Below are 15,231 nucleotides of genomic sequence, written 5' to 3' on the forward strand. Positions count from 1 at the left end.
GTTTTCTCTATCATTTTTTGTATAAATATTTTCTGTAAGGTCTTAAACCTTAAACACTGTAAAGTGCCTTGAGATAACTTCTGTTGTGAATTGGCGCTATACAAATAAAATTGAATTGAATTGAATTATCAGTTTGTATTATTTTAATATGAATAAAATAGAAAACTAACTATTTGTCCACCGCCTGAAATACTTTCGTACCTTGATAATATATTTATTCTTTTACTTAAGCAGCATGTTGGAAGAAGGAATGGTGATGGTCTTTTGACAGTGTTTCGATTTCCGAGTTTTCATTAATGCAGCACCATACCTGCGTTTAAGCCGCTCGACGGCGCCATCTTGTGTCGGGGCACGGTGAGCTCCGCACTGTCGGGCTAAAGCGTAAGCGTTGTTCTGCGTCCTGTCCGACTCCCACAGCTGTGGTTCCAGACCCTGAAACGAGTTGACACCGGGGGACACGGACCAAGGTTGAGTGACAGAACACGAACCCAAAGAGAGCAGGTTTTTCTGGGTGGGCTCGGTTCTGTTTGGGCTCGTACAGCAACAGTAAGTAGCTAACTAGCTAATTAGCTTGTTAGCAACTTCATTTAAAGGAACATGTAAAGTTAGTGTGAACTTTGAGCTGCAGTTCACACGTGTGTGAGCAGAGAAACGTGTGATTAACATTAATATAACTAGATTTAAACCTTATTTGACCTGTCTGACTTTCTTCAGTGTTGACTTGAAGAAACTAGTAAATATGAAGCCAATGTAATAAGTCATCTGTTAAAGTTTGAGTACTGGTTAGTTCATAGAGTTAATACAGGTCCATGCTCTCCATGTAATGTTTAGTACAAAAGTACAAGTACTCTACAAAGACTGTGATTTCTCTGCTCATCATTATGACATTGATAATAAACTAACACATGTGCAGACTTACTGCAGATTTGTTCCACTTACTAACCCTCATAAATCAGATTTCTGCACAAATGTAAAATGTTCAGGTCCTGTCAAATTGAATCCACACACAGATTCAAGGAGAGAACCACTTTAAACACCTGATGTTGAGATCTTTCTTAGAAAAAACATCAAAAATCATTCAATTGAATCATTTCTGAAATGAACCCTTTAGTTAGTAGTAATAAAAAGCAAATGTTGAGAACTACACACTAGTGAAATTAGTTTTAAAACAAGATCGTGTTTTATTGTGACTTTGACATTTGGACTGCACATAAACATTCAAAGGTGAAAAATGCTATAGATGTGACGTGGAACAAAGACGGCAGCTGATTTTAACAGGAGGTGACTCCACAACATTACATCACCATTCATTACTCTATTCTGCTTTTTATTCTAGATCTACATCTGCAAGAATTAACCAGTATATGTAGTGCTGAGTTTAAGATGGACGACAAACAGTGTTGTGTGAAGCTGTCTGTCCACCCGTCCAGAGGACTCATGGACGAGAAGTTTGTTGTTCTGGTCCAGAAGGTCCCCCCTGGTTCCCAGCTGACCGTCCGCGCCCTCCACCAGTGTGAAGACGGACACTGCTGGGATGCGTTCGGTCACTACACCGCCGACACCAGTGGGACTGTAAATGGTACACATGGACCTTAAAGATGAATTTAGAAATGTGTGCATGCTGCAAAATATTTGTGATTTACAGAAAAACACGTTAAATCGAATTTGGGGTTTGTACGAAGAGAATGAACCTGAGAAATAAGTTTTCAAGTTTTAATTGACAGTGGCAGAGGATCCCAGTCTGGGAGGGACTTATTCTGGGGTTGAACAGATGGGTCTACTGTGGAGCCTCAGACCAGTTCCAGGCAGCAAACCTGGACTCAGGTAGACCAACCAGACCGGAAATGTTAAGTTAATACTAACCAGTACTGAATCGATCTTTAAAATCAGAGCTGACTCTCCCATCATCACTTAGGATGAGGAAGATGAACGTCCAGACTCCCATGGAGGTCACGGTGTCAGTGTACCAGGGTCACCAGACTGAGGGGTTCGTGGATCAGGTGCCGTTGGCCACTGCGGTGGTGGAGCGCTGGTACATGGCGCCTGGTGTCCGCAGAATCCCAATCACAGAGGGAGGACTCACTGCGACGCTCTTCCTGCCCTCAGGTAGGACTAGAGGAGAGTCTGGAGCAGGGGTCGGGAAACTATGGCTCGAGAACCAGATGTTGCTCTTTTGATGACTGCATCTGGCTCACAGATAAATCTTAGCTGACATTTCTTAACACGGTAAGTAGGCTAATGAATAATTCCGCTGACATTTTAAAGTTAAACAGTTAGCAAACCCTAATGATGAAGAACATGGCCAAAAGAAAAAAAGATGAGGAGTACCGTATGTTTCAGCATGAATAGACAGAGGAATTTGGAGCAGGTTCTGCGGTGTGTCTAATATGCACTAAATAAATAGATAAAATAAGATAAACAAATAAAAGATCTGCCTCTGTCCGCATTTAGTTGTATTCAGTGTTAAAAAAAAATATTGTATGGCTCTCACGGAAATACATTTTAAAATATGTGACTTTCTTGGCTCTCTCAGCCAAAAAGTTTCCTGACCCCTGGTCTGGAGGGAGGTGTTCTGTTGGGAGCTCGGACCAGAACCTGAGATAATTCAGCTTGTTCAGCTGAAGACTCTGATTTGAACTTCAGACATCTTTGGTACCAAAAACCTAAAACTGAAAAAATATAGACAGGAAGTCGACAATGTTTCCAATAAATGTGACCAAAACATGAAACATAAAAATAATTTTCATTTAAGCTAACTTGACTCTGACTGGTGTTTTGACTCTCCTGAAGCATCTGGACTTTTCCCCGGCGTCCTGGACCTGTGGGGGGGTGGAGGGAAGTTGGTGGAGTACCGTTCGGCACTGTTGGCCTCCCACGGTTTCGCCTCTCTGGCTCTCGACTACCTGACTCCTAAAATAACTTTGGAAACAGGGAAGATGGTGGACAACCAGTACTTTGAGGTAAACATTATACAAATGTTTTGGTCACTAGAGGACAGTAGAACTCCACAATAAGAGCACAGGCTCATTAGCAAGAAGCTCATCAGCACTGATCCAGTGAGTCCAGTCAAAAAAGCAACCGCACCGTAGAGAGGAAGAATGAAGTGAAGCACCAAAAGATGTGTGTTGTACACTCTTTATGCCTCAGCACAAAAAAAGTAAGACGTCATTAAAATGACAATCAGGTTTACAAGACAGTATGTAAAGTTTGCAGAGATATGTCTGTCATTATAAATATAAAATAATGTGACTATTTCTGTCTGGTGCCTGTGTCCTGTTTCAGATGGCCTACAGAGTCCTGCAGCAGCATCCACAGATCCTCAGCAGCCGGATCGCCATGTTGGGTCTTTCTTTAGGCACCAGTATCACCCTCAGACTGGCTGTTTACTCTCAAATTATAAAGGTAAGATGAGTTTAGCTTAAACCTGATCTTTAACAAACAGTAAAACAACTTCTATCAGCTTTAGCAGTGGTGTAGCGTTAATAGGAAGAAGCTGTACTTTTATTCTTTTTGTATCTTTACAAATGCTAATGACACAAAAGTGGCTTTAACTTAGAAATTCTTAAAAATGCATGAGTTTAATCTCACAATTGTTTTGTATCTAGTTGTGTTTCACATACAGTGCATGATAGCAGGAGGAAAACCAGTGTTTTCCCTTTTTGAAAGGCTACAGAGGGGAACAAAATGAGGAAAGCACCTGATTGATAGAATTAATTTCCATAAGCAGCTTCCGTTAGAAATAGATATGACGTGTATCTTAGTGTTGAGCGGAGAGCAGCTCCAGTCCAGGAGGTAAATAACTGTAAAGGCGATATTGGATCATTTCCAGTTATATTTCCAGCCAGGTCCAAAGTCCAAATTGCAGTTTAAAGTCACATATTACACTGAAATTCCTCACTTCTTGATTTGTGTTCATTGTTACAAACGATCAATTTTGTTTCTATTAAGCTGCTGACAATTATTTGTTATACTACATGTTCATGTGATCATTGTTATTAAACAGTTTATTTATATGATCATGTTTATGGAACCTCTTTATAGTTAAAGTGTTTGTGTTTGTGTTTGCCAGCTCAGGTGTGCGGTGTGTATCAGTGGGAGTCACGTGCAGCCAGTTAATGGATCTGTGGAAGATATACTGACATACTTAAATAGGTAAGTGACTCTCTTATGATTTCTCTTAAGAACTTTATCACGTGTTGCCAGATTATTAATCTCACACTCAACCTCTGACGGAAACTGAAACTACGAGGTTTTACTTTCAGTGCACAGTAAAACAAATGAAACGGTACATTTACAAGAAAAATGGTACAGAGAAATATCCAGTGAGCTGTTTGACTAGCTTAGCAATGAGCATCTCTCACAAACTAGTTACACAATCATTCAGCCAAACATTAATTAGTAATTGCAGGTCATCCCAAGTTTACAGTGTGTGTGTGTTTGCGTCACAGAGCACAGTAGAAACTCTCAGGTAGCATTTTATTACGTGACTCAGCCACTGACTCACATGTTCTTTTTATCCAATCAGAAACACAGAAAATTCCCGCTCCAACGAGAAGAATGAGGTTATCTGGCGGGATTTGCCACTGCCCCTCCCCACTGACACAAATTTCAAAGTGGACGTGAGTACCACCAACCAGAATACAGCAATGTGAAGAGACAGGAAACACAAGGGGACAAAACACAGAGGTTCACAACTGGAAACTGTGTTTGTTGCAGCTGCTTCGTAACATATCTGTTCTTTAACCTGCACACTTTGACTTTTTAGTCCAGATTTGACAAATGAATAAAACACTGTAAGTAAAACATTAGCCAGTACGTTGGTCTGTCAGGTGAGACTAGAAAGACACAAAATACATTTGTGAATTTGATTTGTGCAAGATAGAAGTTCTAAAACATACCAGGCACAGTTGTCTGTCATTTGTCTCAGTTGTTGCTGCTGTTTGTCTCTGAGCAGGTTGGACAAATCAAGTGTCCTCTTATGCTGGTTGTGGGTGAGGACGATCAGAACTGGCCCACCTACGAGTCTGCAGTGGACGTATGTTTACTGACTTGACTGATTCTGTGTGAATTAGTTGTAGTTAGTAGGTTTGAAGTCAGCCTGGACAGCCGGATGACAGAAACTGGACGAACAGTAACACAGATTAATTCTGAAACGGTGTAGTGCTAAAAAAATAACTGTGAAATAATCGATGAGCTTATTAAAATGAATCTATGTCATTGTTTTTATCTCTGTAGAAACAGTTTTGAAACAGTTCTTTGTAATCTGTTATAATAACACAAATTTAGTCAGCATAACAAGAGAAGATGTAGTTAGTTAGAGCAAAGTGGTGACGATGTAGATGATGTAGTTTTTACACATTTTCAAACATGATGGTCTCAACAATGAGATTAGGTTCTGAACTTCCTGTATTGCAGATGAAGGAGATGATGGAGAAGGCGGGGAACAGCCACCTGCTCACCTTCCTGTCGTACCCAAACGCCGGTCACCTCATCGAACCTCCGTACACGCCACACACTCGAGCCAGCAACTTCAGAACGGTCATCTTGAATAACTCTATGATGAGTACGTTTATCTTCGGACTGGAAAGTCAGACTGTGACAGAAGCCGTTGAAACCCCAAAATCAGCACTTGAGTTCTGTTGCCTCTTGTCTTTGCAGTTTTAGTTCTGTGGGGCGGAGAGACGGTGGCACATTCTCGTGCTCAAGAAGACGCCTGGAGGAAGATACTGGTCTTTCTGAGGGAGAATCTGTACGGCGGCGGTGCAGCGTCACTTTCAAACTTGTAACCAAGGTGACAACAAGAGGAGTCATCACAGACAGTATCATGTGACTTATACTTGAAGCGCTTCTGTGACTTAGACTGAAATTGTTAAAAAAAAAAAAATCATGTGTGCTGAAGATAAAAAAAAAACTTAAACATCAGATTATATAAAACTAAAGCAGAGAAATGTGTGTTAGAAGTTGTTCCAAGAGCCATGAAACGTTCTGAATCCACTACCGTTCTGGTTTCTTCTTCGTGGCAACAAAAGCTGAGGCTCATGGGTGTTTATGTAGAGATGTCTGCCACCTTCATGATTGTTACATTATTCAGGAGAGTCTGCTTTTTCTGTGAAGTGACGCTGAGAAATAATAGTAAATGAAGATTTTAACAGCGAAGAACACTTTGGAAACCGACTTCCTCTAGGTCACCTGAGACTCACCGCCAATTTGAGGACTCTGTTTTAGTTGGTATCTTGTCACTGAGGTCAGGACAGCACTTCTTTCCTTTTAGTACATGTTATTTAGAACACTTCATATTCCAGTTTTTTTAAGCTTCTGTGCTTTTGAGTTTGAACACGTTGACCTTGAGTTGCTTTGGGTAGACGTCTTGGGGACACATTAATGTAATTAATGTAATTATTGACAAATGTCGAGTATTTTTTAATGAACTGATTTACTATTAAAATGATTTCTAATGATACAGATGTGGTTGGAAGTTCACAGACATTCATCATGGATGTAAATATCACGCAGGTTTGGGCTTTCAGTCATTCCTTTATGGGGCAGAATGACTAGTTTTATTAGAAAACCCCAACCCCATCATCTGCACTGCTCAGTAATACAGTGGCAAGAAAAAGTTTGTGAACTTCATGGAATTTCATGGTTTTCTGCATTAATTTGTCATAAGATGTGCTCTGATCTTCATCTAACTCACAACAATAGAAAAACACAGTCTGCTGAAAATAATAGTACACAAACATTATATGTTTTCATTTTTTTATTGAACATAACATGTAACATTCACAGTGCAGGGTGGAAAAAGTATGTAGCCTAATGACTTCTCCAAGAGCTAATTGGAGCTAGGAGTGAGCCAACCTTGAGTCCAATCACTATGATGATATTGGATGTGTTGCTGAAAGCTGTCCTGCCCCAGTGTCCTGCCCACTGTTGCTACTCTCTTGTGGTTGTACTGTAAAGATGACTGCAAGAGCACAGCGCAGAATGCTGAATGAGGTAAAGAAGAATCCTAGAGTGTCAGCTAAAGACAGAAATCTCTGGCACATGCTTTTTGTTCACACATCTACAATAAGGAAAACATTAAACAAGAATGGAGTACATGGGAGGACACCACGGAGGAAGCCATTGCTGTCCAAAAGAAATATCGCAGCACGTTTGAAGTTTGCAAAAGAGCACCTGGATGTTCCACAGCACTACTGGCAAATATTCAGTGGACAGATGCAACCAAAATTTAGTTGTTTGGAAAAAACACACAACACTATGTGTGGAGAAAAAAAAAGGCACAGCACACCAACAACAAAACCTCATCCCCACTGTAAAACATGGTGGAGAGAGCATCATGGTTTGGGGCTGCTTTGCTGCCTCAGGGCCTGGACGGATTGTTGTCATTGATGGAAAAGTTAATTCCAGAGTTTATTGACATTTTGCAGGAAAACACAAGACCATCTGTCCCCAACTAAAGCTCCACAGAGGCTGGGTGATGCAACAGGACAATGACCCAAAGCATACAAGTGATTCAACAACAGAATAGCTTCAACAGAACAAAATACACCTTCTGGAGTGGCTCGGTCAGAGTCCTGACTTCAACCCGATTGAAATGCTGTGACATGACCTTAAGAGAGCCATTCACACCAGACATCCCAATAATATTACTACACTGAAACAGTTTTGTGAAGAGGAGTGGTCCAAAATTACTCCAGATCGTTGTGCAGGTCTGATGTGCAACTACAGGAAACGTTTGGTTGAGGTTATTGCTGCCAAAGAAGGGTCAACCAGTTATTAAGTTAAGTTAAGTTCACATACTTTTTCCACCCTGCACTGTGAATGTTTACATGTTATGTTCAATAAAAAAATGAAAACATATGTTTGTGTAGTATTATTTTTTAGCACTGTGTTTTTCTAATGTGGTGACTTAGATGAAGATCAGATCACATTTTATGACCAATTAATGCAGAAAACCATGAAATTCCAAAAGGTTGACAAAGCTTTTCTTGCCACTGTACTTCTTCTTAAATCAGATGGAAGGTGGTGTCGTCTTGTGTCCACACAGTAACCACTGATGTTAATGTGGGAGGAGACGGAAGCTTTGCACGGTGAGGTTGAACTTTAGACGGTTAAAGCTCACAAACCTTTAGACCTAAAGTACACAGACCTAAAGAACTGCTGTGAAGCCTTCGCCGGTGCTTAGATTACTTCACCTGTGAGTCTTCCTACTTATAATTTAATGCTCGTGACATTTAATGGGAACTTGGGCTAAAGAATTTATTTGTTTTTAATTTGGTTTGTAGAGCACATTTCTGTATAAGTTATAAAAAGACAGAACTATTTGAAGACCAATATGGAAATAATGTGCAAAATGCAAATTAAAAAATAAAGTATCACTCAAACATTTAAATTAAGTCTAATAGTTGAAATTTAGATTAATACTAAATTCAAAAATTGAAATTAAAAACTAAAAGGCACTAAGCCTGCAATAAACAAATGTTTAGATTTACACCTGCACTTGCACTATTTTTACTTTTTACTAGTTATTTATGGTCTGTGTTATCTAAAGATCAACTGTTGCTGTCACTGTCTGACTACAGAGCCATATAATGACAGTATTTTAATCATATGGTTCCGTACACCATCTGAAGACTTTCATTTCTGTGTTGTTCCACGTGCACTGTCCTGCTTTACTCACATTATCTTCCTGCTCAGTTCAGGATGGACGGGAAACAGTGTTGTGTAAAGCTGTCGGTCCACCCGTCCAGGGCACTCATTGATGAGAAATTCATTATCCTGGTCCAGAATGCACCCCCCGGTTTTCAGGTGACGCTCCATGCACTCCACCAGTGTGAAGATGGACACAACTGGGTTGCTTTTGCTCACTATACCGCTAATGCCGCTGGGACAGTGAACGGTACACAGTTCAGTACTTACACCTGGAAATGAAAGATGTTCAATTTAAAAACATCTGCTGATTCTAAAAGTTTCTAAATTGCAGAAAATATTTTTAAAACTGTTGAGGAACAACATTCAAACATTTTACTTTACAGTTGCAGAGGATCCCAGTCTGGGTGGGACATATTCTGGGGTCGAACAGATGGGTCTACTGTGGAGCCTCAGACCAGACAGCAATCAGGAACTCAGGTAGACCAACCAGACCAGAACTGTTCAGACAATACTGATAAATTCAACCCATTTCTCTTTATTAGATTGAGTCTGTTCCGTCATCCCTCAGGTTGAGGAAGGTGAATGTAAAAACGCCCAGGAAAGTCACTATCTCAGTGTACCAGGGTCACCAGATTGAGAGGTTCATGGATCAGGTACCGTTGGCCAGTGTGGTGGTGGAGCGCTGGTACATGGCGCCTGGTGTCCGCAGGATTCCAATCACTCATGGTGGACTTATTGCAACACTCTTCCTGCCCTCAGGTAGAAGCTTAGGAGCATTTGGAGGGAGTGAATGTTAGTTCTGCAAAAGGATTAAAGTTACATCAAAACCCTGAAACTGAAACTGAGGGAACTGACGGAAATAACCAAAGAGAAACAAGCTGAAGCATAAAAAAATGTAGGATGTAAGTAGAGTTCTTAATTCGACTCTGGTTCTGAGTGTTTTGACTCTGGCTTTCCTGCTGTGAACTGTTTAAAGGGTCCGGACCTTTCCCTGGCATATTGGACCTGTGGGGGGGTGGAGGAAAGCTGGTGGAGTACCGTGCAGCGCTGCTGGCCTCCCATGGTTTCGGCTCCTTGGCCCTTGATTACATGACTATTGAAAACACACATAAGACAGGGAAGATAGTGGGCAGTGAGTACTTTGAGGTAAATCCAAGTAAAACCGACATATTCTGAACAAATGTAGGAGCTGTGTTTTATGAAAAGGTGTTTCCCTCCTAATTATTAAATAAATGAATCTACCAGGTTCAGCTGGAGCTGATCCCAGCTGATGCTAAGTCATTCAATAGTCTGTGTTGTTTCTGACTTCTCACACAATAAATTTTACTAATTTTACTTTTAAAAGAACTTTGATCCAATAAAATGTCGTCACATCCACGTCCTGCCCTCAGACCAACACTAAAATGCTCGGTGCATTTTAGTGTTGGTCTGTAAACCTATAAAAACGACTTTAGAGATTTATTGTTTTATTGTGTCACTCCCTAACAGTTCTTCTGACATGTTCTCCTGCTGCAGACGGCCTACAGAGTCCTGCAGCAGCATCCTCAGATCCTTGGCAACAGGATCGCCATAGTGGGCCTCTCCTTTGGTACCAGTGTCACCCTCAAACTGGCTGCTTACTCCAAAGTTGTGCAGGTAAAAGAACTGTTGGCTGAAAGTTGTTTTCATTATCTTAACATACAGCAGCTAGTTAGGTTTCAGTGGTAGAAGTTTTTTTAATCGCTTTTTTGTTGGCACCTATAACTGCAGTAAACCTTCTCCTCAGTTGGATGGTTACTCATGTACATGGAAGTTATTACATTCACCAAAGAAAAAAAATGGAGACTGGATCTTAAAATTAGGATTAAATATCTCATAACTATGAGATAAAAGTTGAGGTGGTAATCGTCGTTCCCACAAGACAGGGCAGACAATGGCGCTGACTTTGCTTCATTAAATCAGCTTTTATTTCTTTTTTGGGTTGAGACATTGGGTGATATTAATCTCAGAGTTATCTTGTCTCTGCTTTTTGCACATGATGTCGTTCTGTTGGCTGCATCAGCCTGTGATTTAGGGTCATCTGCAGAGATCCAGTCTTCAATTAGTTTAGCTTTAGTGCAGTTCATGAGCTGTAGAGAGAACCTGTTTTTCTTTTTGTGCTGTTTTCTGTGGATTTGTGGTTTTTTGTCAGATACATTATATTTCTGTACATATCAGCCCAGGTGTGCAGTGTGTATTAGTGGGACTCATGTGCAGCCTGTGGAGGGATCGATGGCTGACATATTTGCTTACTGTCTCAAGTAGGTTACACATACTTTATATTACACACACAGACGTGTTTAACCAGCTATTAAGCACTTTTTGTAGATGTAGATGTTTGGAATCAATACTTTTCATTTCTCATTTCTTATTTTGCAGCACTCAGTCGCTGGTTGTGCAGCAGTTGCAGTGGCTTTATTTCCAAAACTGACTTCAGTTTCTCTCAAATCAGAAATGCTGCAAACATGCGCTTCAGCAAGGAGAACCAATTGATCTCCCATGATATGCTGCTGCCCCTCCCCACCGACCCCTCACTCAAAGTGGACGTAAGTACAATCAGTGATTAATGTATTTATTTTAAACAAGGGATATTTGTGTTTTTAAATTGCTTGTTACTAATTGTAGCATCCCAAAACGTCAATGCAATAAGAAATCAAAAATATTTTGTCTCTGAGCAGGTGGGACGACTCCAGTGCCCCCTGCTGTTGGTTGTAGGTGAAGACGATCAGAACTGGCCCGCCTATGAGTCTGCAATGGACGTGAGTTTACTGACAACTGACAGGATGACACCTCAAATCCAGGTTTTAGGTTGGGTAAAAAGCAGGATGACAAATTAAAAGGAAACATTTTGCTGAGAGTTGAATTTGTTGAAAAATGAGATTCAGGTGGAATCCGTTAAGGTGGAGTGGGGGGTGGTGTTTCTAATTTCACAGATACAAATATTCTAAGTATTCAATCTTGCATGAGGACGAAACATAAAAAAGTATAAAAATGAAATGCAAAGACCAATGAAAGCAGCAAATAAAGCATGACATGCATGAAGCATGTGACTTCCACACTATGGGAAGCAGTCAGGAGACTTTAAGATGTGACACAAACAGAAATGTCCAGTGGTTCATTTTCTTTTAAAGACTTTCTAGAAACAGGTTCAATTTGCATCACATTTGATTAGAAACTTTGCCAACTTAAGTGTGCAGCTGATGCAACAACCACACGATTAAATTGTGACTCTTGTCTGTATTGGACGTAAAATTCAAGACTAGTTACCACTGAGGAAAACTGCCCTTGTTGTGTAGAACCAGCTGTTGTTCTGTGCTGCAGAGAAATGAGCAGTAGAGGAACGATGGGAAGTGAGAGATGATGCAGGTTTTTAAGAAGACATATGAGGTGGAGCTGCTGAGTAGAGAAATATGTTATGACTTCATGTGAACACTGCGTATTTACATAGTTTGAGCTTTTCTCAGATGAAGGAGATGATGGAGCGAGCGGGGAACAGCCACCTGCTGACCATCCTGACGTACCCGAACGCCGGTCACCTGATCGAACCCCCCTACACAACACACACCCGGTCCAGCATCATAGGGGTATTTTACTCGAATAAAAAGTGTAAGTTCATCTATAAACTGAAAATGTTTTAAACAAACAGGGTAAACTTGACTTCAGACTGTCACTTCAGATTGATGGTAAAACACCAATAAAACCTGAGCGTGCAGGTTTGTTTTGCTTCACTGGTCCAACTGACATCCACTGTGGAAATAAGTGGAACATTTAGAAGATTTATTCAGTCCCTGTTGAACTGTTGAATCGTTTGTCATATGTCTCCCACCTCCACATTTTATTCTGAGGCTGACCACAGACATGCTAGGGAATAGCCTAACCATGCTTAAACATCTAGAGCACTTTAAAAGGTTTTACAAGAGGAAAGAAGGTCAGTTAACTTTCCCACCTCTGACCGGGCCTGTTGCCTGTTGTCCCTGCAGCTTCAGTCCTGTGGGGCGGAGACACGGTGCCTCATTCTCGCGCTCAGGAAGATTCTTGGAGGAAGACGCTGGCCTTCCTCAGGGAGCATCTGTACGGTGGCAGAAATCCGGCTGCAGCTTTATCATCACAGCTGTAACGAAGATCTGCCGCCAGTCTGGACCAGAGTCTGAGTCTGGAGTTCTGCATGTTGGACTTCATGTGTTTGCTGAGAAGAAACGTTCATAATGCAGGAAATGACAAAACTTAGCTTATAACTTCTTTTCAATAAAGGTAATGAGTGAAGTAACTTTTCTGAATCATTTGAATATGATAGATAATAAAAATAAAATGTATATCTGCACTGTGGCACGAATATGTCAGGATTCAGGCCTCATCACTGCCTGTTTGGACGTTTTTGTCTCCCCCTGCTGTTTCCCTGGTTTTCCCTTCCTCCACCTCCACTCATCCCACTGGACTCCTAATTGACTCATTCATTTCACCTGTGTTCCCCTCTGTTTTATAAGCTCCCCTCAGTCCTTTGTTCCCTGCTGGTTTGTCGTGTCATATCATATTGTGTCCTCCACATGCTCCTCAGCAACTCTTGCTCGTCTGTGTTTCAGGTTCCTCTTTTGTTTGTTGGACTGTTTTCCCCACATGTGAGTTTTGCTTTTTGCCTGCTACTGCAGTGCCTGTTTTCGTTGTCACTTCGTATTGTTTGGTTTGTGTATTGGTTCATGTGTTGCCCGCCCTCGGCAGTGATTTTCATTTGTTACTTTATTGTATGTATGTCTTAGTCTGTAGGTTTAGTCCTTGGTTAAGTTAGTCGGTTCTTTGTGTGTTCAGTTAATTTATATTTTGCCTGCGTTACTGCATTGATTTCAGTTGATACTGTCTGTTCCTGGTTTTTGTTAGTTCTTATTCCACCGTGTTTGGGTCTCTTTATGTTGTTACTTTGTGTTTGTTAGTTCCCCATGTCCCTGCCATTTTGTCAATAAATATTTACCTACCTGTTTGGTCCGTGTCAGTCCATTCCCTCACAGAATAAAGGTAAAAAAAAAAAAGTTCATCTTATATCATATGATTAATAATAAAGTTATTGCCAAAATAAAAATCTGCAGCTGTAAATAATTCATTAATAATGTTTCCTGCTGTCTGAAGTCTCCAGATGCTACAACAGTATATTACCAGCGGTTGAAAGTACATTTATACTGTGTAAAAATACAAATTTGAGGAACTTTTATACTGTGTTCTAACTTAAACTGTCGTGGACCAAAAGTATCACGTACTGTAATCAGAAAAATATAGTTTTTACTTTTTTCATTTTAATTATCTGTCATCTGAAATTAAATTTAATTTAATGTTTTTTTTTTTTTTTTAAGATCACAAATTTATAGCATTTACTGTCAAGTCGCAGAATAAAGACACAGCCACCAGTACCAGTGCCATATCAGCTTTTTTGATTATATTCAGTGTCTCTAAATGTTTAAATGCAACATCTGGTAATAGAATATTTCACACTGTGGTTCTGTTTTTACCAGTAAATATTTGCACATTATAAAAGTCTTCTACACGGCCTCACGGGCTGCAGGAATCTCATTGTGGTGATTTCCAAATGCAAAACAGTAAAAAGTAAAAACTCCTGTGTTAAAGTTCCTGTGACTGATTGTCAGACATCATATCTGCTCCATTGTTATTTTTCTATTGGTGTCACTTGTACAAACACCACCATTCATTAAATACAGTTTATACCTGAATAAACATGTCCAGAAATAATAATGTAATCATTTCTCCACTGTTTAGGGGGTGACGGCGCCATCTTGTGTTGGGATCGACTGAAGTTTCTGTGGCAGGAGAGCCGAGCTCCACAAGCTGAGGTCAAAGTTCAGACCTGCAGCTGTATAATACAGCTTTGATTCCAGACTTTGGGACGAGTGGAGCATCGGGGAGACACAGACCAGGTTCAAGATCATCTGAAGAGGACAGATCCAGGTGTGTCCTCAGTCTACTTGAAAATGATGTAATGAACAAATACTTCAATCCTTATTTTTTAATTAATATAAAATGTATAAAGTTCTATATATGCAAACATTAGAACAGTTGTGATTTAACCATGTGTCAGAAATAGGTTTGTACTATTTTGATGGTATCCATACAAATATGTATTTAAATGATGTGTCATCATCAGATAACGGGGCAGGATGAGATTTCTGTTGCTTGATAACATGCTGATGAAGGGTCCTGTCGACTTGTATCAACATTTAAAGCCTAAACTGGCCAATTTAATGCAGGTCTTGGTCTCCTTTCTAATGATCTAAATGTTCAGGTTTCAGTTTATTGTTGAATTACATTATTATGAAAACTCTGCTGTTTCACATTTCCATATATGTGATTTAAACTATGAAAAAATGTTTTCAATTCTTTAGTAGACGATTTCTTACTATTTAGACCATCTGTGTTCATTTCTATCCTCAACCAAACAAATAAAAATGTGAAGAGGAAAGGGTCAAAGGAAAGTAACTTCTAATAAACGTCCACAGTATTAATGCAGTGCTGTGAAACTATACTCAATCTATTGATTCTTCTCTTTTTGTGTGATTCTCA

At 40.1% G+C, this 15,231-nt stretch overlaps 2 protein-coding genes across 5 annotated transcripts; both read left to right on the forward strand.

Moving 5' to 3' along the window:
* The first annotated feature begins 354 nt into the window (after nt 1-354).
* LOC113166455 (peroxisomal succinyl-coenzyme A thioesterase-like) lies at nt 355-6,597 on the forward strand. Its single transcript, XM_026366589.2, has 11 exons — nt 355-546; nt 1,337-1,579; nt 1,725-1,824; nt 1,916-2,106; nt 2,791-2,960; nt 3,283-3,402; nt 4,070-4,152; nt 4,526-4,619; nt 4,955-5,035; nt 5,416-5,563; nt 5,659-6,597. The coding sequence occupies exons 2-11, from the start codon at nt 1,384-1,386 to the stop codon at nt 5,784-5,786; spliced, it is 1,311 nt and encodes a 436-aa protein (XP_026222374.1). The 5' UTR covers nt 355-546; nt 1,337-1,383; the 3' UTR covers nt 5,787-6,597.
* Nucleotides 6,598-7,987: 1,390 nt separating this feature from the next.
* LOC113166456 (peroxisomal succinyl-coenzyme A thioesterase-like) lies at nt 7,988-13,628 on the forward strand. 4 transcript variants are annotated; one of them, XM_026366592.1, is made up of 11 exons: nt 7,988-8,090; nt 8,698-8,899; nt 9,036-9,129; nt 9,221-9,411; nt 9,629-9,798; nt 10,168-10,287; nt 10,849-10,931; nt 11,123-11,216; nt 11,349-11,429; nt 12,135-12,276; nt 12,651-13,628. In XM_026366592.1, exons 2-11 carry the CDS (start codon nt 8,704-8,706, stop codon nt 12,785-12,787), a joined length of 1,308 nt encoding a protein of 435 aa, XP_026222377.1. In that variant the 5' UTR covers nt 7,988-8,090; nt 8,698-8,703; the 3' UTR covers nt 12,788-13,628. The 4 variants fall into 4 exon arrangements, with proteins under 4 accessions (XP_026222377.1, XP_026222378.1, XP_026222376.1 ...); XM_026366593.1 differs by having other exon boundaries at nt 8,703-8,899; XM_026366591.1 differs by lacking the exon at nt 7,988-8,090 and adding an exon at nt 8,102-8,197 and having other exon boundaries at nt 8,703-8,899.
* Nucleotides 13,629-15,231: the final 1,603 nt, after the last annotated feature.

This window comes from Anabas testudineus, chromosome 6, assembly GCF_900324465.2.
Source record: "Anabas testudineus chromosome 6, fAnaTes1.2, whole genome shotgun sequence".
Taxonomy (NCBI): Eukaryota; Metazoa; Chordata; class Actinopteri; order Anabantiformes; family Anabantidae; genus Anabas; species Anabas testudineus.

Bases quoted from the DNA above. Each gene is read 5' to 3' on its own strand.
- LOC113166456 (XM_026366592.1), top strand. From the start codon at position 8,704: ATGGACGGGAAACAGTGTTGTGTAAAGCTGTCGGTCCACCCGTCCAGG. The intron at 11,217-11,348 runs GTAAGTACAATC...GTCTCTGAGCAG, and splicing joins ACCCCTCACTCAAAGTGGAC to GTGGGACGACTCCAGTGCCC. The intron at 12,277-12,650 runs GTAAGTTCATCT...TTGTCCCTGCAG, and splicing joins ATTTTACTCGAATAAAAAGT to CTTCAGTCCTGTGGGGCGGA.
- LOC113166455 (XM_026366589.2), top strand. From the start codon at position 1,384: ATGGACGACAAACAGTGTTGTGTGAAGCTGTCTGTCCACCCGTCCAGA. The intron at 3,403-4,069 runs GTAAGATGAGTT...TGTGTTTGCCAG, and splicing joins TTTACTCTCAAATTATAAAG to CTCAGGTGTGCGGTGTGTAT. The intron at 5,036-5,415 runs GTATGTTTACTG...CCTGTATTGCAG, and splicing joins CCTACGAGTCTGCAGTGGAC to ATGAAGGAGATGATGGAGAA.